The 22,669-nt window shown below is 44.4% G+C and overlaps 1 protein-coding gene across 1 annotated transcript in view; it reads right to left on the bottom strand.

The window, feature by feature from the left end:
* ndufs4 (NADH:ubiquinone oxidoreductase subunit S4) overlaps positions 1-18,619 on the bottom strand; it is a 50,063-nt gene extending 31,444 nt beyond the window's left edge. The window contains exons 1-2 of the mRNA XM_071352073.1: positions 18,403-18,619; positions 5,611-5,689 (exon numbers count right to left, since the gene is read on the bottom strand). Coding sequence (XP_071208174.1) covers positions 5,611-5,689; positions 18,403-18,485 — 162 coding nt within the window. The 5' untranslated portion in view covers positions 18,486-18,619. The remainder of the gene's footprint in view (positions 1-5,610; positions 5,690-18,402) is intronic.
* Between the last annotated feature and the right edge of the window lie 4,050 nt (positions 18,620-22,669).

The raw sequence follows: 22,669 nt of genomic DNA, 5'->3' as shown, positions 1-22,669 counted from the left end.
CTCCTGTCTGTCTGTCTGTCTAACGGGCCAGTCCCACTATAGTCTCCTGTCTGTCTGTCTGTCTAACGGGCCAGTCCCACTATAGTCTCCTGTCTGTCTGTCTGTCTAACGTGCCAGTCCCACTATAGTCTCCTGTCTGTCTGTCTGTCTAACGGGCCAGTCCCACTATAGTCTCCTGTCTGTCTGTCTGTCTAACGTGCCAGTCCCACCCACTATAGTCTCCTGTCTGTCTGTCTGTCTGTCTAACGTGCCAGTCCCACTATAGTCTCCTGTCTGTCTGTCTGTCTGTCTAACGTGCCAGTCCCACTATAGTCTCCTGTCTGTCTGTCTGTCTAACGGGCCAGTCCCACTATAGTCTCCTGTCTGTCTAACGGGCCAGTCCCACTATAGTCTCCTGTCTGTCTAACCAGTCCCACTATAGTCTCCTGTCTGTCTGTCTGGCCAGTCCCACTATAGCCTCCTGTCTGTCTGTCTAACCAGTCCCAGTAAGGCCTCCTGTCTGTCTAACCAGTCCCAGTAAGGCCTCCTGTCTATCTAACCAGTCCCAGTAAGGTCTCCTGTCTGTCTGTCTGTCTGTAGGGCCAGTCCCAGTATAGTCTGCTGTCTGTCTGTCTAACGGGCCAGTCCCACTATAGTCTCCTGTCTGTCTGTCTAACGGGCCAGTCCCAGTATAGTCTCCTGTCTGTCTGTCTGGCCAGTCCCACTATAGTCTCCTGTCTGTCTGTCTGGCCAGTCCCACTATAGCCTCCTGTCTGTCTGTCTGGCCAGTCCCACTATAGCCTCCTGTCTGTCTGTCTAACCAGTCCCAGTAAGGCCTCCTGTCTGTCTAACCAGTCCCAGTAAGGCCTCCTGTCTGTCTGTCTGTCTGTAGGGCCAGTCCCAGTATAGTCTGCTGTCTGTCTGTCTGTCGGGCCAGTCCCAGTAAGGCCTCCTGTCTGTCTGTGGGGCCAGTCCCAGTATAGAGTATAGCCTCCTGTCTGTCTGTCTAAACAGTCCCAGTATAGAGTATAGCCTCCTGTCTGTCTGTCTAATCCAGTCCCAGTATAGAATATAGCCTCCTGTCTGTCTGGGAGGTGTGCACTTCACCTCTGCTAGGCAACTGGCAAATAGTGTTTTCTCAGCGGTAGCTGTAAGCGGCAGTCGTTGTCAGTGGCGGTCTCGTTGGAAAAACAAAGACGGTTCTGCCGAGTTGTTGCCGGAAGGAAAGAGAGAAAGGTTCCACTCTCACTTCATTATCTTACCTAGTTATTTACAGATTCTCATTTTGATCTTTTGCCGCTTTGGCAACCTGTTCGCTCCTGTCCCCGTAGGCTTCACAGACGCTCCCCACCCCTTGGCTGCAACCCTTATAATTTAGTGTACCCTGAGCGCACAACCCATGTGGAATTCCTGGTCTCTGGCAGCGCTCGGGAACTGCTGATCGTCGTTTAACACCGCAGAGTTCATCTCAACCTACGCTGACCTTCAGTCCCTAGACTTTTTGGCCCTGAAGGAGACATGGATCACCCCAGAGGATACGGTTACTCCAGCTGCTCTTTCTTCATCTGACTACGTTTTCTCTCCTAGTCCGAGAGCATCTGGTCGTCGCCGGCGGTGGCACAGGGCTGCTCATTTCTCCTCACTGGAGATTCTCTCTTCTCCCTCTCTCTCTCTCTCACCTGTCCATCTCCTCATTTGAATTCCATGCTGTCACTGGTCCACTCAAGCTTAACATTGTTGTCATCTATCGCCCACCAGGTGCCCTTAGAGAGTTCCTCAATGAACTTGACACCTTGAAAAGCTCATTTCCTGACGGTGGCTCACCGCTCTTCGTACTTGGCAACTTCAAACGCCCGACGTCTGCCTTTCGATTCACTTCTCTCTCGCTGTCCCGTCCTTGACCTCACCGTTTCCCAATCCCCTCCAACTCTCAAGGCAATATGCTTGACCTCTTTACTGTAAACGAAAGGTCGCTCATCTTTACTGTAACCGAAAGGTCGCTCATCCTGTAACCGAAAGGTTGCTAGATCGAATCCCCCCTGAGCTGACAAGGTAAAAATACATCGTTCTGCCCCTGAACAAGGCAGTTAACCCAGTGTTCCCCGGTAGGCCACCATTGTAAATAAGAACGTGTTCTTACCAGACTTAGTTACATAAAGGTTCAATAAATCCTCCCTCTCTCTCCAGATGAAATCCTGTGACTAGTGAGGTGTGGCTGCCCGACAACCTGCCCACTCTACCCCATTCCCTCCTCCAGACCATCTCTGGAGACCCTTTCTTTTCTTTCCAAAACACTTGAGCACGCCGTCTCTCTCTCAGAACGATCTTGACCCAGTTAGGTTTCAAAAACGGATCACTCAACCGAGACTGCTCTTCTCTGTGTCACGGAGGCTCTCCGCACTGCCAAAGCTAACTCGCTCTCTCTCTCCTCTGTTCTTATCCTCCTAGATCTAACCGAGACTGCGCTTCTCTGTGTCACGGAGGCTCTCCGCACTGCCAAAGCTAACTCGCTCTCTCTCTCCTCTGTTCTTATCCTCCTAGATCTAACCGAGACTGCGCTTCTCTGTGTCACGGAGGCTCTCCGCACTGCCAAAGCTGACTCTCTCTCTCTCCCCTCTGTTCTTATCCTCCTAGATCTATCCTCTGCCTTCAGACACCGTGAACCATCAGATCCTCCTCTCCACTCTCTCAGGGCTGGGCGTCTCAGGCCCTGCACACTCTTGGATTGCAACCTACCTGGCAGGACGCTCCTACTAGGTGACGTGGAGAGGATCTGAGTCTGCACCACGTACTCTCACTACTGGTGTCCCCCAGGGCTCAGTTCTAGGCCCTCTCCTCTTCTCTCTATACACCAAGTCACTCAGCTCCCTCATATCCTCACATGGTCTCTCCTATCACTGCTATGAGGATGGACCTCTCCTCTTCTCTCTATACACCAAGTCACTGTGCTCTGTCATATCCTCATATGGTCTCTCCTATCACTGCTATGAGGATGGACCTCTCCTCTCTATAGACCAAGTCACTCAGCTCTGTCATATCCTCACATGGTCTCTCCTATCACTGCTATGAGGATGGACCTCTCCTCTTCTCTCTATACACCAAGTCACTCAGCTCCCTCATATCCTCACATGGTCTCTCCTATCATTGCTATGAGGATGATACTCAACTACTTTTCTCCTTACGTCAATCTGACACCCAGGTGGCGACACGCATCTCTGCGTACCTGGCAGATATCTCAACTTGTATGTCTGCCCACCACCTCAAGTTCAAAAACACGGAGCTGCTCTTCCTCCCGGGGAAGGCCTGCCCGCTCAAAGCCCTCTCCGTCACGGTTGACAACTCCACAGTGTCGCCCTCCAACAGTGCAAAGAATCTTGGAGTGACCCTGGACAACACCCCCAATCCGAGCACTCCGTTCTGACACCACAGGTCTCTTAGCCCTCCCACCTCTACGGGAGGGCAGCTCCCGCTCAGCCCAATCAGAGCTCTTCTCTATCCTGGCACCCCAATCGTGGAACCATCTTCCCCCTGAAACTAGGACAGCAGAGTCCCTGTCCATCTTCCTGAAAATATCTGAAAACCTACCTCTTCTAAGTGTTTTTTAAATAATACCCCTCTTTACCTATACCCCCCCCCCCCCCCAAAAGATAGATATTTAAAAACTTTCCCGAACAAACACTTGCACTTGGACCCCCCCCGCCCCCCACCTTTCTTGTCCTGACTTTGCTGATAAGCGACTTTATTGAAAGGTGTATTTACTATGCCTGTAATGTGGTTGTCCCACCTAGCTATCTTAAGACGAATGAACTAACTGTAAGTCACTCTACATGAGAGCATCTGCTAAATGACTGAAATGTAAACATTTTCATGTCTGATTGGCCAGTCCCATTATATCCTCCTGTCCTCTCTCTTGGCCAGTCTGACTGAGCATTAAAATGGTCAATCTGCAGTTTCTACAACAATTTCCTGACTTGTAAAAATGAATGAAAACTACCAAATGATTCTTAAATAGAATATAACTTAAACAAATGCATCATGATCTTAGTTCAACTGTCGCATCCCATCTTAACCCAAATTATAAACTTGTTTTATTCCAATGTTTGTAAACAAATTAAACGTAAACAAACATTCTATAGCCTCAAAACATAGTTGAAACTATAATGTTGATATAGTCTATGAATTTGAGAGTGGTTACATTTCTCTAGCCTCATCCCTCAGCTTTTCTTTTGAAACAGTGTTGGGGGGGGGGGGGGATTTATTTGCGGATTTCCCCTTTAAGCTTCTCTCTCCACCACAATGGAAAATCTCTGTTGCCCACAATGCTGAAGCACCGTCTTCTGCGTGTGAATGAATGCAAGTGGCTGGAGTCCCTCATTCATTCTTTGGTCCCCTTTTCTCCTCACTGTGTCTCCTGCTGTGAGGACTGAGGAGACAGACAGACAGAGAGGGGCTGCTTCTCTAAATGGTACCCAATTCCTTATATAATGCACCTACCTTTGACCAGGGGCCCATAGGGAACAAGGTACCATTTGGATGTAGCCAGACCTTGAGCCGGCCAAAGGCTTTTGTCTGTCTGTGCCAGGGTGGCCAGCTCAGGGTCTGGGAAGGACACAACATCCATCCACTTACACCACCTCCCATCTTATCTCCCCATTACTTCACCTGCAGTGTTAAATAAAATGTTCTTATAAAACACAGCCAGCCTTGGTACAGTATGTTCAAAGCACGCCTAAGGCTGCTTATCAATGTTTATGTTATACAACAGATGAGAAGGACGACTGTGAAGACCTTGGATGTCTAGAAACATGAAAATAGCCTTTGACTTGGGAGCTCTGTACGATCTAATGTGTTGGGAGAGACAACCTTCAGGGGGGGAGGAGATTGTTCAAACAGGCTGTGATATTTCTAATCTATTTGATGACATTTACAATTATATTTATAAAACAACTTATAGGTTCAATTCATGTGTGGGGTAGAGGCATACAGCTGGAAACTAGGCTAACACTCAACTGATGTCGTGAGACGTGGATGGCGTGACACACGGAGGTGGGTCCATTCATGTGTGGGGTAGAGGCATACAGCTGGAAACTAGGCTAACACTCAACTGATGTCGTGAGACGTGGATGGCGTGACACACGGAGGTGGGTCCATTCATGTGTGGGGTAGAGGCATACAGCTGGAAACTAGGCTAACACTCAACTGATGTCGTGAGACGTGGATGGCGTGACACACGGAGGTGGTTCCATTCATGTGTGGGGTAGAGGCATACAGCTGGAAACTAGGCTAACACTCAACTGATGTCGTGAGACGTGGATGGCGTGACACACGGAGGTGGGTCCATTCATGTGTGGGGTAGAGGCATACAGCTGGAAACTAGGCTAACACTCAACTGATGTCGTGAGACGTGGATGGCGTGACACACGGAGGTGGTTCCATTCATTTGTGGGGTAGAGGCATACAGCTGGAAACTAGGCTAACACTCAACTGATGTCGTGAGACGTGGATGGCGTGACACACGGAGGTGGGGGACACCGTGAGAGCAGAGTTGGACGCCGTCACACGCGAGATACTGTCATGTGACCGATAGACACGTTGAGCAGGAAGTGTGTGTGCGTGTAGCCTATTACTCACCAGCTTCTCATCCACGGTGATCAGTTGCGTCTCTTGTCCTGCTTTCTCTGCCAGCCTCCATCCTGTCAGGCTCACCGACCTGCAATGGCAACGCAGGAAGTTAGAACAGGGTATTCATGGCAAAGAATCAGACACACACACACACACCAGGCACAACATTACGTAAACAAGTTAGGAACTTCCATGACAATTAACTGTCTTGGAGGACTCAGCGGAGGAGAAGAAAGGAGGGAAGGAAACAGTGAAAGGAGACAGACGAGGGGGGAATTATTTTCCTCCCCCATTAGTTCTGTCTGGTGAGTTTCTGGCTCCTGCTTGCCTGTTAACCAGACGGACCTGCTGGATTCAACCCATATTTGACATATTTCAAAAACACAGCATTTGCCCCAGCCTGCCAGGAATGCCAAATAAGAGGGGTTTGGGTTGTTCAAATTATTCAATTGGTTCCATTGCACCATCAAATCAAGCCAAGCAAAAGTATCTGAACAACGTCAAATAATCCAGAACCCAGGTCTGCTGATGAGTTGACGACAGACCACACTTTATGTTGGCTCGCCGTCCAACTGTCCCCGGCTCACCGCCACCGAGTGCCTAAGGAAGGACTGGGATGGCTCTGTGTGGAGTAGTGAACATGCTGGCTTGTCATGAAACAACCAGGAAGTCTAGCCAGTCAACAAAGTCCTGGTCAAACCATGGCGACTGAGTCAGTGGGGCAAGAACTGGGGGCGGTTCTGTGAGAAATGAACAACAAGGTGGCCTACTGGCTATTAGCCTGTCACAAAAACAGCAATGTGCCCCAGTGCCCAGCCAGGGACTGGAGCAAGCCAGGGAGGGAGATTGCCCGTCTGTGTTAGTCCATGGAAGGCCAGCCCGCTGATAGCCCGGTTAAATAAGACTAGTGAACGGGTCATATTCATTAGTGCACACCCTAGCAAAGACGTTTTGTTTTACGGAAAAAAGAAAATAGTTTATTGGACAAATTCAGGTCCCTTGCCATTTCGGCCTGTTTGCTTCCTAGTGAATACGGCCCAGCTGAAGCGGCAGGGAACGCTCCCAAAATCCAGGGACAACGTAGGCTACAGATAACCAATCAGATATGGATAATCACACTACGGGTTCTTTGATTATTTTTTTTTTTTAATGAGTTTAGAGAATAGGCCTAGCATAAAATGTTTTTACAGGTATGTTTCCATGGCAAGGCTAGACGTGAATCACCCTTTTCATATGTAGCGTGAAACATTTGAGTACGTTTACATGCATATTAATAACTAGATAAACTGATTATGACAGTAGGCAGATGGAGATCACACCTCTGGAGTCACCCCCCCCCCTAACTGACCACTCTCAAGAGGAAAGTCACATGGTCGGACCTGCTGGTTGACGACCTACACAACCCGGGACGACAGAGATCCAGATGTCACAGCATTGCGCTCCAAGGAGATGGCGGAGACGAGTGAGACTATAACACAATCAAGTTAACTAGCTAAAGGTTTTGTTGAGTTGTTAAGTTAAAGGCCATGTTTCCCTTTAACCCCCCCCCAAACAATAATGAGTAGCCCACATGTGCGAATCTGATCCGTCACTTTATTTTATTTATCCAACATTGTAAATTGGAGATATCATAGATTATATACACTTCTGGGCTGCAGGCGCACTATAAAAAAAAAATATGAAATAGAACGTTGTCCAGGATTGACGTAGAATCAAGTGAATACTATTGGAACGCTGAGCCATTGACTGCACCAGACGGTAGTATGCTAGTGGGTTTCTTTTGACAATGAAGCACCGGACTACAGACGTATCGTTTTAAACCTAGAAGACCTATAGACGGGAGTAGGCAAGAAGGACTAGTAACGTTTAGTTGGTCAGAGAAGTATGGCAAGGAGCCAAGGTGAGTGTTGCCTAACTAGCTAACCAACTAGGCAGCTGCATTTTACACTTTAGCCTAAGTTAGATAATTATCATAAAGCATTATTACCTAGCTAGCTACAGTAGCTAAATATCTGGCAGATGTAAAGTGAGCAGGATCGTGAGTCGTCAGAAACAATGCTTATTGGCTAGCTAGCTAGCTCACGTTAGCGATTAATGCCTACAGATGTAACTCGGGAAGTGAAACCTACATCCTGAATTAAGCAATAGTTAACACTTCCAGAATTAACATGGTTATCATTTAGCTAGCTAGCCACCTAGGCTAATCACCCTATTTGAAGCAGTTTGGCTGCAACATTAGCCCGGCCTCAGAGGCTGCAGCTGGCTAAACTAGCAGCTAACTAGTCAAATAAGGAGCACGTTGTTGTTTATGTCATGATGGAATAAGTCGAGGTGGTAATTGTTAGTGAAATTATACGTGGTGCCTTCATATAAATAATAGCTATAAAAATGTACATGGATGCCATGTAATTTGTCATAACCTTTATCACAAAATGTTGTGCATATTAAAAAATAAAATAAAAGTTAGCAGCGCTGTTGGGTTATTAGTTACCACAGCCACAAAGTTAAAATTGGCCAAATCGTAAAAATCCATGGGGAAAAAATATGTTTTTGGTCTTAATTTAAAAGGTTCAGTATAAGGTTAGTCTAAAGGTTTTTAAAATCAGATTCTATGTAGAGAAAATATAGAAATAGGCGTGATGTATGACTTTGTGGCTGTGGTAACTAGTGATGACAGTTCTGACGTCATTTACAGGCATGAATCACGCATCCAGGTCAAGGCTTGCTATCAGAAGGAACATGAAGCACACCGTGCTATCAGCAGGAACATGGACCACTCCGTGCCAGTAAGTCATGATATAATTGTTTCCTTCACATTGCATTATCCAGGCTGTATCACAACCGGACGTGATTGAGAGTCCTTTAGGGCGGCCCAGTGGCGTCTGGGTTTGGCGGTCATTGTAAATAAGAATTTGTCGTCATCTGACCTGCCTAGTTAAATAGATAAAAAATATATACAATTTCAAGAGTTAATACTACACTCATAAGGAGTGGAGAAGCCCTACAACATTCTACTCCTGGAGTAAATTCCTGTCAGAGAAACCAATGAGAGGGTTAGGCAGGAGGCCCTGAGCCAGTGGAGACCAATGAGAGGGTTAGTCGGGAGGCCCTGAGCCAGTGGAGACCGATTAGAGGGTTAGTCGGGAGGCCCTGAGCTAGTGGAGACCAATTAGAGGGTTAGTCGGGAGGCCCTGGGCCAGTGGAGACCGATTAGAGGGTTAGTCGGGAGGCCCTAAGCCAGTGGAGACCAATTAGAGGGTTAGTCAGGAGGCCCTGGGCCAGTGGAGACCAATTAGAGGGTTAGTCGGGAGGCCCTGAGCCAGTGGAGACCAATTAGAGGGTTAGTCGGGAGGCCCTGAGCCAGTGAGCCACTGCGTAACCTGCCACATGGTTGCCACATGGTTGTCACCTATCCACGTTCAACGGACACATTTTGGGGATGACCAAATGCAATTGTATTTTTTCATATAAACAACTAATATAAGTCCATGTGACAGCATGCAGTGGTCTGATAGGGAGATTAAAATAGATGCATTATGTACCTTTCATCACTGCACATGTTGCTGAACATATCAACCCTTTTGTTTGGGTCATTGATATGGGAAATGTACATACGAATAGTCAGTTCATAAGCATTGAGTGTAACAGAGAGACTGCTGCTGTTCTCCCAGGTGAGGACCTTGCTTCCTCACAATTGGTCCAGCATCGTCCGGGTTAGGGGAGGGTTTGGCCGAGGGGTAGGCCGTCATTGTAAATAAGATTTTGTTCTTAACTGACTTGGCTAGTTAAATAAAGGTTTCAATAAAATAACTCCAGGGTCCTGTAGTGAAAGACCGCTATGTAATATTGATCTAGGAACAGCTCCCCCTTTGTCAATGGAATCATTCATTGTGATATAAAAGAAAAAGGCTAAACTGATCCTAAATCAGTACTCCTACTCTGAGAGGCCCTGGTCTGTCTGCATTGCTGCTTTTCTAGTGATTTAACTCCCATTGAATCACCACCAAAAACACAAAGAATTATCCTAGTCAGTAACTTGGCTAACTAAAAAAAACGTAGTTTTTCCCCATCTACGTAACATAAAAAATAAATAAAAAAAATGCAACTTTGTCCCGAAAAAATGATGCAGAAAAGTTCAAACATGTTTTTGGTCACTTCTAGATTAGACTACTGCAATGCTCTATTTGCCGACTACCCGGATAAAGCACTAAATAAACTTCAGTTAGTGCTAAACACGGTTGCTAGAATCTTGACTAGAACCCCCCTCCAAAATAATGTGATCATATTACTCCAGTGCTAGCCTCTACACTGGCTTCCCATTATGGTTTTATGGCAAGTTTACAAAGCATTACATGGACTTGGTCCTATCCATCTTCCTGATTTGGTCCTGCCGTACATACCTACACGTACGCCACGGTCACAAGACACAGGCCGCCTTACTGTCCATTTTTGTGGAATGGTCTGCCTATCCATGTGAGAGATGCAGACTCGGTCTTGATCTTTAAGTCTTCACTCAAGACTCATCTCTTCAGTAGATCCTAGGTCCTATGATTGAGTGTAGTCTGGTCGAGGGGTGTGAAGGTGAAAGGCACTGGAGCAACTTGCTGTCTGCCTGGCTGGGTTCCCTCCTCTCCACCGGGATTCTCTGCCTCTAACCCTACTACGAGGGCTGAGTCACCGCCAATGTCTTCACTAGTTGAACACGTTATTACTCCAACCACGTGAAGGTACTTAGGTGTGTTTGAATACTAACTACACTAACATACTATTTGCAACAGAAATGTAATATGTAGTATACAAGCAGTGGACAGTATTTGGGTGCTTTTAAGGCCCATAATGCAATTCTTCCGAAAATGGGCTTGGCTTCACTACATTTTCAAATTTGAAGAAAATATGCAGCCGAAGTCTGATACAAATTCATTGCTTTAAATAATTATGACAAATGTTAATAAAATGTTGAGCAATGTAATAATGTAACTTATCTGAAAAGTCATTACATGTTATGTTGGCTGACAATTTGTTAGCTACGCTATCCTTACGACTGGCATAGCATTACAGCAGTATGTACCGGTATGTTAGCTACGCTATCCTTACGACTGGCATAGCATTACAGCAGTATGTACCGGTATGTTAGCTACGCTATCCTTACGACTGGCATAGCATTACAGCAGTATGTACCGGTATGTTAGCTACGCTATCCTTACGACTGGCATAGCATTACAGCAGTATGTGCCGGTATGCTAGCTAGCTACCTAACGTTAGTTGGCTAATAATACATCAAACTTGCCAGTATATTAACTATATGCTAACTACCCAAAGTGTATTGAATTGATTCTTCACGTCATTCTTAGCTTAGCGGCATAGTCGTAATGCATTTGTAAATTCGCTCTGGCTATCTACACCGATTTCAGAGCACTCTCATCTGAGTGTGCCAGAGAGCAGAATAACGACACACGGCGTGACACACGGAGGTGGTCGGGAGGCCCTAAGCCAGTGGAGACCAATTAGAGGGTTAGTCAGGAGGCCCTGGGCCAGTGGAGACCAATTAGAGGGTTAGTCGGGAGGCCCTGAGCCAGTGGAGACCAATTAGAGGGTTAGTCGGGAGGCCCTGAGCCAGTGGAGACCGATTAGAGGGTTAGTCGGGAGGCCCTGAGCCAGTGGAGACCAATTAGAGGGTTAGGCAGGAGGCCCTGAGCCAGTGGAGACCAATTAGAGGGTTAGGCAGGAGGCCCTGAGCCAGTGGAGACCAATTAGAGGGTTAGTCAGGAGGCCCTGGGCCAGTGGAGACCAATTAGAGGGTTAGGCAGGAGGCCCTGAGCCAGTGGAGACCAATTAGAGGGTTAGGCAGGAGGCCCTGAGCCAGTGGAGACCAATTAGAGGGTTAGGCAGGAGGCCCTGAGCCAGTGGAGACCAATTAGAGGGTTAGGCAGGAGGCCCTGGGCCAGTGGAGACCAATTAGAGGGTTAGGCAGGAGGCCCTGAGCCAGTGGAGACCAATTAGAGGGTTAGTCAGGAGGCCCTGAGCCAGTGGAGACCAATTAGAGGGTTAGGCAGGAGGCCCTGAGCCAGTGGAGACCAATTAGAGGGTTAGGCAGGAGGCCCTGAGCCAGTGGAGACCAATTAGAGGGTTAGTCGGGAGGCCCTGGGCCAGTGGAGACCAATTAGAGGGTTAGTCGGGAGGCCCTGGGCCAGTGGAGACCAATTAGAGGGTTAGGCAGGAGGCCCTGAGCCAGTGGAGACCAATTAGAGGGTTAGTCAGGAGGCCCTGGGCCAGTGGAGACCAATTAGAGGGTTAGGCAGGAGGCCCTGGGCCAGTGGAGACCAATTAGAGGGTTAGGCAGGAGGCCCTGGGCCAGTGGGAGGTCAGGGGTGAGAGCTCTCGTTCAAGCACACCCACTACCTCTATCCATCTCTCTCCAAGTGCTACAGAGACAGAGACCTCTAGAGCCTTCTGACCCACTACCTCTATCCATCTCTCTCCAGGTGCTACAGAGACTGACTGGTCCAAGGACTTCTAGAGCCTTCTGACCTGCGATCTCTCCAGAGCACAGAGACGTAAGCTCCACTCATAATAGTATAGTTGATGCACTGCGTAAACCTCCGTCACTGCGTAAACCTCCTGCACCGCGTAAACCTCCTGCACCGCGTAAACCTCCTGCACCGCGTAAACCTCCTGCACTATGGCAGTCAGCTTGTGTGATGCCAGCATATTATCCAGGGTCAAGGGTTAGACAGGATTCACTGTACTCACTCCATCTCATGCTCTCTCCTCCCTGGAATAAGTCTTCAAGACTTATGAAATCTAACATGTGTCCATCCCTCTGTCCCCAGGTGAGTCTTCTGGGTTATGGAACTCCAGAGCAGCACATCAACAAACCTGCCACATGGTTGTCACCTATCCACGTTCAACGGACACATTTTGGGGATGACCAAATGCAATTGTATTTTTTCATATAAACAACTAATATAAGTCCATGTGACAGCATGCAGTGGTCTGATAGGGAGATTAAAATAGATGCATTATGTACCTTTCATCACTGCACATGTTGCTGAACATATCAACCCTTTTGTTTGGGTCATTGATATGGGAAATGTACATACGAATAGTCAGTTCATAAGCATTGAGTGTAACAGAGAGACTGCTGCTGTTCTCCCAGGTGAGGACCTTGCTTCCTCACAATTGGTCCAGCATCGTCCGGGTTAGGGGAGGGTTTGGCCGAGGGGTAGGCCGTCATTGTAAATAAGATTTTGTTCTTAACTGACTTGGCTAGTTAAATAAAGGTTTCAATAAAATAACTCCAGGGTCCTGTAGTGAAAGACCGCTATGTAATATTGATCTAGGAACAGCTCCCCCTTTGTCAATGGAATCATTCATTGTGATATAAAAGAAAAAGGCTAAACTGATCCTAAATCAGTACTCCTACTCTGAGAGGCCCTGGTCTGTCTGCATTGCTGCTTTTCTAGTGATTTAACTCCCATTGAATCACCACCAAAAACACAAAGAATTATCCTAGTCAGTAACTTGGCTAACTAAAAAAAACGTAGTTTTTCCCCATCTACGTAACATAAAAAATAAATTAAAAAAATGCAACTTTGTCCCGAAAAAATGTTGCAGAAAAGTTCAAACATGTTTTTGGTCACTTCTAGATTAGACTACTGCAATGCTCTATTTGCCGACTACCCGGATAAAGCACTAAATAAACTTCAGTTAGTGCTAAACACGGTTGCTAGAATCTTGACTAGAACCCCCCTCCAAAATAATGTGATCATATTACTCCAGTGCTAGCCTCTACACTGGCTTCCCATTATGGTTTTATGGCAAGTTTACAAAGCATTACATGGACTTGGTCCTATCCATCTTCCTGATTTGGTCCTGCCGTACATACCTACACGTACGCCACGGTCACAAGACACAGGCCGCCTTACTGTCCATTTTTGTGGAATGGTCTGCCTATCCATGTGAGAGATGCAGACTCGGTCTTGATCTTTAAGTCTTCACTCAAGACTCATCTCTTCAGTAGATCCTAGGTCCTATGATTGAGTGTAGTCTGGTCGAGGGGTGTGAAGGTGAAAGGCACTGGAGCAACTTGCTGTCTGCCTGGCTGGGTTCCCTCCTCTCCACCGGGATTCTCTGCCTCTAACCCTACTACGAGGGCTGAGTCACCGCCAATGTCTTCACTAGTTGAACACGTTATTACTCCAACCACGTGAAGGTACTTAGGTGTGTTTGAATACTAACTACACTAACATACTATTTGCAACAGAAATGTAATATGTAGTATACAAGCAGTGGACAGTATTTGGGTGCTTTTAAGGCCCATAATGCAATTCTTCCGAAAATGGGCTTGGCTTCACTACATTTTCAAATTTGAAGAAAATATGCAGCCGAAGTCTGATACAAATTCATTGCTTTAAATAATTATGACAAATGTTAATAAAATGTTGAGCAATGTAATAATGTAACTTATCTGAAAAGTCATTACATGTTATGTTGGCTGACAATTTGTTAGCTACGCTATCCTTACGACTGGCATAGCATTACAGCAGTATGTACCGGTATGTTAGCTACGCTATCCTTACGACTGGCATAGCATTACAGCAGTATGTACCGGTATGTTAGCTACGCTATCCTTACGACTGGCATAGCATTACAGCAGTATGTACCGGTATGTTAGCTACGCTATCCTTACGACTGGCATAGCATTACAGCAGTATGTGCCGGTATGCTAGCTAGCTACCTAACGTTAGTTGGCTAATAATACATCAAACTTGCCAGTATATTAACTATATGCTAACTACCCAAAGTGTATTGAATTGATTCTTCACGTCATTCTTAGCTTAGCGGCATAGTCGTAATGCATTTGTAAATTCGCTCTGGCTATCTACACCGATTTCAGAGCACTCTCATCTGAGTGTGCCAGAGAGCAGAATAACGAATGAATTTACGAGTGCTCAACACCCATTGAATTGATTGATTTGCACTTTTCACAGCAAAGTACATTCATCTCTAGGAGACAGAACCAGTCTCCTTCCTGAGCGGTATGACAGCTGCGTGGTCCCATGGTGTTTATACTTGTGTACTATTGTTTGTACAGATGAACATGGTACCTTCAGCTGTTTGAAAATTGCTCCCAAGGATGAACCTGATTTGTGGAGGTCTACAAAAAAAAAAAAGAGGTCTTGGCTGATTTCTTTTGATTTTCCCATGATGTCAAGCAAAGAGGCACTGCGTTTGAAGGTAGGCCTTGAAATACATCCACAGGTACACCTCCAATTGACTCAAATGATGTCAATTAGCCTATCAGAAGCTTCTAAAGCCTTGACATCATTTTCTGGAATTGTCCAAGCTGTTTAAAAGCACAGTCAACTTTAGCGTATGTAAACTTCTGACCCACTGGAATTGTGATACAGTGAGTTATAAGTGAAATAATCTGTCTGTAAACAATTGTTGGAAAAAGTACTTGTGTCATGCACAAAGTAGATGTCCTAACCGACTTGCCAAAACTATAGTTGGTTAACAAGAAATTTGTGGAGTGGTTGAAAAACGAGTTTTAATGACTCCAACCTAAGTGTATGTAAACTTCAACTGTATTTTACAAAGGAGTTGTTTAATCTAACTGCTTAACTATTTATCTGTACATGGAATTGTATTTTGTATTTTTTTTACTCTTTTTTCTCATCTTTACAGGAAAATGCCACGGGTACTATCTGATGTGTGGAGACATTTCACTGCAGCAAATGTAGAAGGAAAAGCTGTGTACATTTGCAAATACTGTGCCAAATCATATGTGAAGAACACAACACAAAGATGCGGAATCATCTGGCCAAGTGCATAAAGTTCCCTCAGCGCTCACAACCTCTGACAAAAGTCTACGTCTATTCAAGGTGAAAATTATGAATCAGACATCTTATCTATAGCAACAGCTCATGGTCCTCCTGGAATCAGAAGTTTTTTTTGACTCAATGGAGGAACATAGTCAGAGAAATGCCGATGAATGTCTTGCTCGAGCTGTGTATGCAACTGGTTCACCTCATGCTCACAGGCAATGTGTATTGGAAGAGATTTATGAACGTTCTTTGCCCAGCATACACCCCTCCAACCAGACATGCTTTATCTACTAATTTGCTGGATGCAGAGTTCAACAGAGCTCAAGTGAAGGTCCACAAATCATAGAGAAAGCAGACTGTATTGCAATCATCTCTGATGGGTGGTCGAATGTTCGTGGGCAAGGAATAATTAACTACATCTCCTCCCCTCAACCAGTATTCTACAAGAGCACAGACACAAGGGACAACAGACATTGCAGATGAGCTGAAGGCAGTCATCAATGACCTTGGACCACAGAAGGTATTTGCACTGGTGACAGACAATTCTGTGAACATGAAGCTGCTTGGTCTAAAGTGGAGGAGTCCTACCCTCACATCACACCCATTGGCTGTACTGCTCATGCATTGAATCTGCTCCTCAAGGACATCATGGCACTGAAAACAATGGATACACTCTACAAGATAGCTAAGGAAATGGTTAGGCATGTGAAGGGTCATCAAGTTATAGCAGCAATCTACCTCACCAAGCAAAGTGAGAAGAATAAGAGCACCACATTAAAGCTGCCCACAACACCCATTGGGGTGGGGAGGGGAAGGAGTCTCTCCAAGAAATGGCCATATCACAGTCTGCCGATATGGACAGCAACATCAAGAGGATCCTCCAGGATGATGTATTTTGGGAGAGCGTGGTAAGCAGCCTGAAACTCCTGAAACCTATAACAGTAGCCATTGCACGGATTGAGGGAGACAATGCCATCCTGTCTGATGTTCATACTCTGCTTGCAGATGTTAGAGAATAAATCCATACAGCCCTGACCACTTCACTGTTGCTCCAAGCAGAGGAAACTGCAGTTCTGAAATACATCAAAAAGTGTGAAGACTTCCGCCTGAAGCCCATACACGCCGCAGCGTACATGTTGGACCCCAAGCATGCTGGCAAGAGCATCCTGTCTGGTGCAGAGATCAACAAGGCCTATGGTGTCATCGCTACCGTGTCTCATAAATTTGAGGCTTTTTGAGCCTGACAACGAGCCATCCTCAACAAGGTTGGAAAGTGAGTGAAGATGAGGCCTCAGAGTCTGATGTTCAAGAGGTGGACATTGAGGTGTCCAGGGAGAAGACATGGAATCCTGAGAGTAAGACAACCAAAGCTTTAGTTTCTAAACCATCATTTTACAGATGTTGAAAACGTTTTTGGGAGATGCGATGGATCATTGGGTATCACTCAATATTCCCTTTTGTTGTTCAGTGAAATCATCCCATGTGGAGTCAACTCAATTAAAGTTCAATTTGTAATAATTGTTTTAAAATTTATATTGGAAGGATTTAATCATTTGCAATTATGTCTACTTATGATAAGGTAAAAGGTTTATGTTTGTCTCCATATGATATGGTAAATATATCCAATGTAAAAAAACATATACATTTAAATGGTATTCATATTAATTCCCATATATTCCCGTTAATTCCAACGGAAAGTTTCCACCTCTGAATATTCCCCAAAATGTGCAACCCTAGTCACCAACGCTCTGGATAACATGTAAACAGCCTAGTCAGCTCTGCTAGGGCGAGTAAAATGGTCAGAGTGAGGTGTTCTCTCATTTGTGTCTGGAAGTAGCTAGCAAGTTAGCTTGGGTGCTTGACTGTCGTTGTGAGGTCAGAACGGCGATAGCGAAACGCTCTCTGAATTTACCAACGGACAATCTGACAATTTATGAACACCCAGAGCGCACTCTCTTCACTCCAGATTGAATTGACAAACACACGAAGTCATAAAATGTCTAGCTATTAATTTGCTGTGCTAACAAGCGGTTGCATAGCAACAGCATCAACTTCCAGTAGACAGGCGAAGTGCTTAGGACACTCAACTGAAAGAATACCGTTCATTTACAGTATACTAAAATGAACTAATAGTATAAAGTACTTAGCATACAGTATGTCATTATGGGTATTCAAACGCAGCTCTTGTGAAAGTGACACGTTTTCATTTTCGTCAAACAAATTTTGGTGCTTTTAAGACAACTGGGAAGTCGGAACAATAAGAGGTAAAATAATGACTTCCGGTCAGAAAGTAGGAGCTATATAAAGATGCCAGAGTTCCCGAGTTGGATGACCATTCAAAGCAATTTTTCCCAGTCGGAGCTCGTTTTTATTTTGAGTTCCCAGTTGTCTTGAACCCACTGAAGTAAGAAGTTGGACATTTCCGAGTTCAGTTGTTTTGAACGCTGCATTTATATCTAACCAGTGACATTGATTTTGACGGTCTGCACAGGCACAGTTTGGTGCGAGCCGACCGTTAAACCAGATTACCTTATTCTGCGTATGAATTTAGCTAGCCAACGACGACATGACATCGCATACAAGCATGATCGCGGATTTTTATAGGTGAAGCAATTTCTGCCCATCTTCATACTGTACTGTCTTTGCTGCTAACTAGCTAGTTAACACATTTAAAGGACACACGCAGCTAGCTAACGTTAGCACTAGCTATTAACTCCTAACTAACTATGACTTACTTACACTGCCTTTCACAAAACCAATACATCCATCCATACTCATCACTATAAATATCCCAAGAACACATCATGAAACGTAACTTGTGTTGTTGTTTGTCCTGAGCTAAATAGCTAGCTAGCAAAAGTAAACCAATGACACATGCATAAACTAGCTAACAATGGCATGTTATGACGGATAGGAGGTTAGAACCTCGTTGTGCGACAGAAATATGACTGTAACAAAATAAAAACATAATTACCTGACAGGATTCAGGAATACTTTAGTGGCTGTATTTAGCAGGGAACCCCGTCCCAAACCTAGAAGTGACATTGAGGACGCCATGATTCTGTCAACAGCTAATATGTACGGAGTCCGGGAAGGTAAAAAAAATATAGAGCTGCTGCTGCTGGGCTTCTTCTTTAATTTTTATTGGCGAATTGCAACCAACAGACGTATACATCGCCACCTATTGTTCTGGAGTGTGGGACCGGTCGCGACCTATCTATACCACTATATTGTATTAATTTTTTTATTTAACCAGGCCAGTCAGTTAAGAACAAATTCTTATTTACAATGACAGCCTAGAAACAGTGCTCCTGAACTGCCTAGTTCAGGGGCAAAACGATTCGATCTAGCAACCTTTTGGTTACTGACCCAATGCTCTAACCACTAGGCTGCCTGCCGCCCCTATTAACGAACCCTGAATTTCAAATCAAATAATTCCCTACCAACCTCTCTGACCCTGTCAAACAACCTCTCCCTTTTTACACCATACATTTCACAAAATAATAATGTTCAACCGTTTCCTCTACCATACATCCATTACACATTCCACTACCATGTTTCCCTATCAATTTCAAAGATGAATTCAATCCCGTATGCACTAACCTTATCCTACACAACATAACCTCCTCCCTTCAGTTCCCATTATATGACATTATCTCCTGTACAGATTTCCTTGTACTATAAAAAAATATCTGCCCTTACTACTTTCTTCCCATCGTCACTGCCGGCAATCTAACCCATTTTTACCGAATCAATGTTTTAATTTCCCATCTACCCAACTCCACGTGTATATCCATAATATAATTTTTCACTGCTCTTTTTGCTATTATATCTACTATATAATGTCCATTAGCTCCTGTATGAGCTGGAATTCAACATAACTGAGTTTCAATACCATGTCTTTGTAACCCAAACAACAGCATCATTATTTCTACCCATAAAACCTCACGTTCTGATTTTCCAGATCTTAAACTACACAAAACTGATGCAGAGTCTGAACATATTACTACTCTTCGTGGTTGCTCCTCCTCTATCCATTGCAATCCAACAATTATCACAACCATTTCTGTTGAATATGCAGATAAATCATTAGTCACTCTTTTGCATAGATTAACATCAAACTCAGGAATAAACACACCTTGCTCCTGTCTTCCCATTCATGGGATCCTTTGAACAGTCTGTATACACTGCAAGACAAGAATACAACTGATTACTAATATATTGATCCACTATTGTTTCTACGTGATCTTCTTCACACCACTGTTTGTTTTCTTCTGTCAGGCTCAGATCAACATGTGGTCTTGTATAAAACCACAGTGGCACATTTCCTATTGCCACAGATGGCCCAATAATAATATGTCTGAGTACATATTCATCAACCTTTCATCCAAACTCTCGGCCAAAACACTTCTTTTGATATCGTTTATATTCCCAACAGTCTTCCAGTACTGTCAGTGTAAGATGATCTACCGTACTACCCTTCAGTCTTTCACAGTATGCCAGGGCTAGCTTAACTCATCTAAGGGATAGAGGCATTTCCCCAGTATACACTTATAAATCCTCTACCGGTGTAGTTTTAAATGCGTCATCGCACATCCTGAGTGACCTTGCTTGCATCCTATCAAGGCGCAACAACGATGTAAAAGCCGCAGAACCATTTACAAAGCACTTATAATCTATGGACGATCTCATCAAAGTACGATCAAATATTCAGTAAAGATTGCCTATCTGCCCCCCCCCCCCCCCCCAATCATGACCAACTATTGTCCTCATAAGATGTAATACTTTCTTACATTCAGTCTCAATAAATGTAAATATGTCTCCAGCTTTTCATCAAACCATAGGCCCCAAATACTTACAATTCTGTTACCCTTTCCAGTCGTTCTCCATTTAATTGAACACTGACATCATCTTCCTTAATCTTTTTGTTCGTGAACAACATATGGCAAGATTTAACTAAAGATAACTTGAAACCCCATTATAAGGATCATTCCTCTACTGCTACAACACAGCATCTTGAGACATAACTTGAAACCCCATTATAAGGACCATTCCTCTACTGCTACAGCACAGCATCTTGAGACATAACTTGAAACCCCATTATAAGGATCATTCCTCTACTGCTACAACACAGCATCTTGAGACATAACTTGAAACACCATTATAAGGATCATTCCTCTACTGCTACAACACAGCACCTTGAGACATAACTTGAAACCCCATTATAAGGTGTATGTAATCTTCTGACTTTAACTGTGTGTATATCTACGTATATATATATATACTACCGTTCAATAGTTTGGGGTCACTTAGAAATGTCCTTGTTTTTGGTCAGAGTAGAAGGTTATAAAGTTATGGTAGTGTTCCCAGAGCCAGAAAGAAAGTACTTCAACCCTTTGCATAAAAAATAAATAAAAAACAATTAGAGAAGAGATTAAGGGTGCCAAATCGATGGGTTACGGGAAGGTCCTGATCTTTGCAAATAGTAAAATCCAGCATAAGAAAGTTTTTGAAATTGAACACTCAATGGGGGGGTGAAATGTCACATTCCCGGGGCTATGTCTAAACGGAGAGGATGCCAGTGGAAATTTCAATGGAAGAAGTTAAGGCTTCTCTGAAAGGAGGAAAAGCAGAAAGACTACAACTGTCCTGTTACAATTTGAAGGGAATCTGCCGAATGGGGTGCAGTTAGCATCACTCAGTTATCCTGTTAAAGAGTATGTGCCGCCTCCACTTCGGTGCTTTAGGTGCCAACGGATGAGGCATGTTGCTCATGTGTCCAAAGGTCAAATTGAGATGTGCAAAGTGTGGTGGGGAATCAACGAGAAATGTGTGTTAAGGTAAATGTTGTAACTGTGACGGTTGTCGTCTGGAGGAGAAGAAGAGGACCAAGGTGCAGCGTGGTAATTGTTCATCTTGTTTAATCAAAGTGAACACTCAAAATACAAAAACAACAAATGTGAAAACCGAAACAGTTCTGTCTGGTGCAGACACACAAAGACTGAAGACAACCACCCACAAAACCCAACACAAAACAGGCTACCTAAATATGGTTCCCAATCAGAGACAACGACTAACACCTGCCTCTGATTGAGAACCATATCAGGCCAAACACAGAAATAGAAAAACATAGATAAACAAACATAGACTGCCCTCCCCAACTCCCCAACTGCCCTCCCTGACCATACTAAATAAAGACAAAAACAAAGGAAATAAAGGTCAGAACGTGACAGTGACGGAGAACATAGTGCAGCATGTGGAGGATGTGAAGTACAACAGAAAGCCATGAGAGCGCAGAGTTATAAAAACAAATGACAAACAATGTATCCTATGTTGAGGCTGTTCAGAATAACAAAACTGCTGCTCAAAATGCTCCAGGACACCGGTGGAACCTCGGCAGAATGTTAATACAACAGATAATGGCCGCTCCGAGGACACCGGTGGAACCTCAGCAGAATGTTAATGTGATATGCGAGCATAAATGCTCGATTACAGAGAAAACAATGGTAGTAGATTGTGTAGACTTCTTGGCCTTCAAGTGTAGGGCAATCAATATGACTACTCCACATAAGAGCAGAACTGCACAAATAAAATAAGTAGTGAAGGCAACCAGAGGGCATTCTGGGGATTTCTGAAGTTACGGGTAATAAGTAGTACACAGCGTTGTACGAGATCTTCAGTTTCTTGGCAATTTCTCACATGGAATAGCTTTCATTTCTCAGAACAAGAATAGACTGACAAGTTTCAGAAGAAAGTTCTATGTTTTTGGCCATTTTGAGCCTGTAATCGAACCCACAAATGCTGATGCTCCAGATACTTAAATTGTCTAAAAAAGGCCAGTTTAATTGCTTCTTTAATCAGTACAACAGTTTTCAGCTGTGCTAACATAATTTCAAAAGGGTTTTCTAATGATTTTATTAGCCTTTTAAAATGATAAACTTGGATTAGCTAACACAACGTGTCAATGGAACACAGGAGTGATGGTTACTGATAATGGGCCTCTGTACGTCTATGTAGATATTCCATAAAAAATCTGCTGTTTCCAGCTACAATAGTCATTTACAATATTAACAATGTCTACACTGTATTTCTGATCAATTTGATGTTATTTTAATGGACCAAAAATTTGCTTTTCTTTCAAAAACAAGGACATTTCTAAGTGACCCCAAACTATTGAACGGTAGTGTATATATACAGTGGGGAGAACAAGTATTTGATACACTGCTGATTTTGCAGATTTT

The sequence above is a fragment of the Salvelinus alpinus genome, chromosome 19 (genome assembly GCF_045679555.1).
Source record: "Salvelinus alpinus chromosome 19, SLU_Salpinus.1, whole genome shotgun sequence".
In the NCBI taxonomy this organism is placed as follows: Eukaryota; Metazoa; Chordata; class Actinopteri; order Salmoniformes; family Salmonidae; genus Salvelinus; species Salvelinus alpinus.
This window is presented reverse-complemented; position numbering and strand designations above follow the sequence as displayed.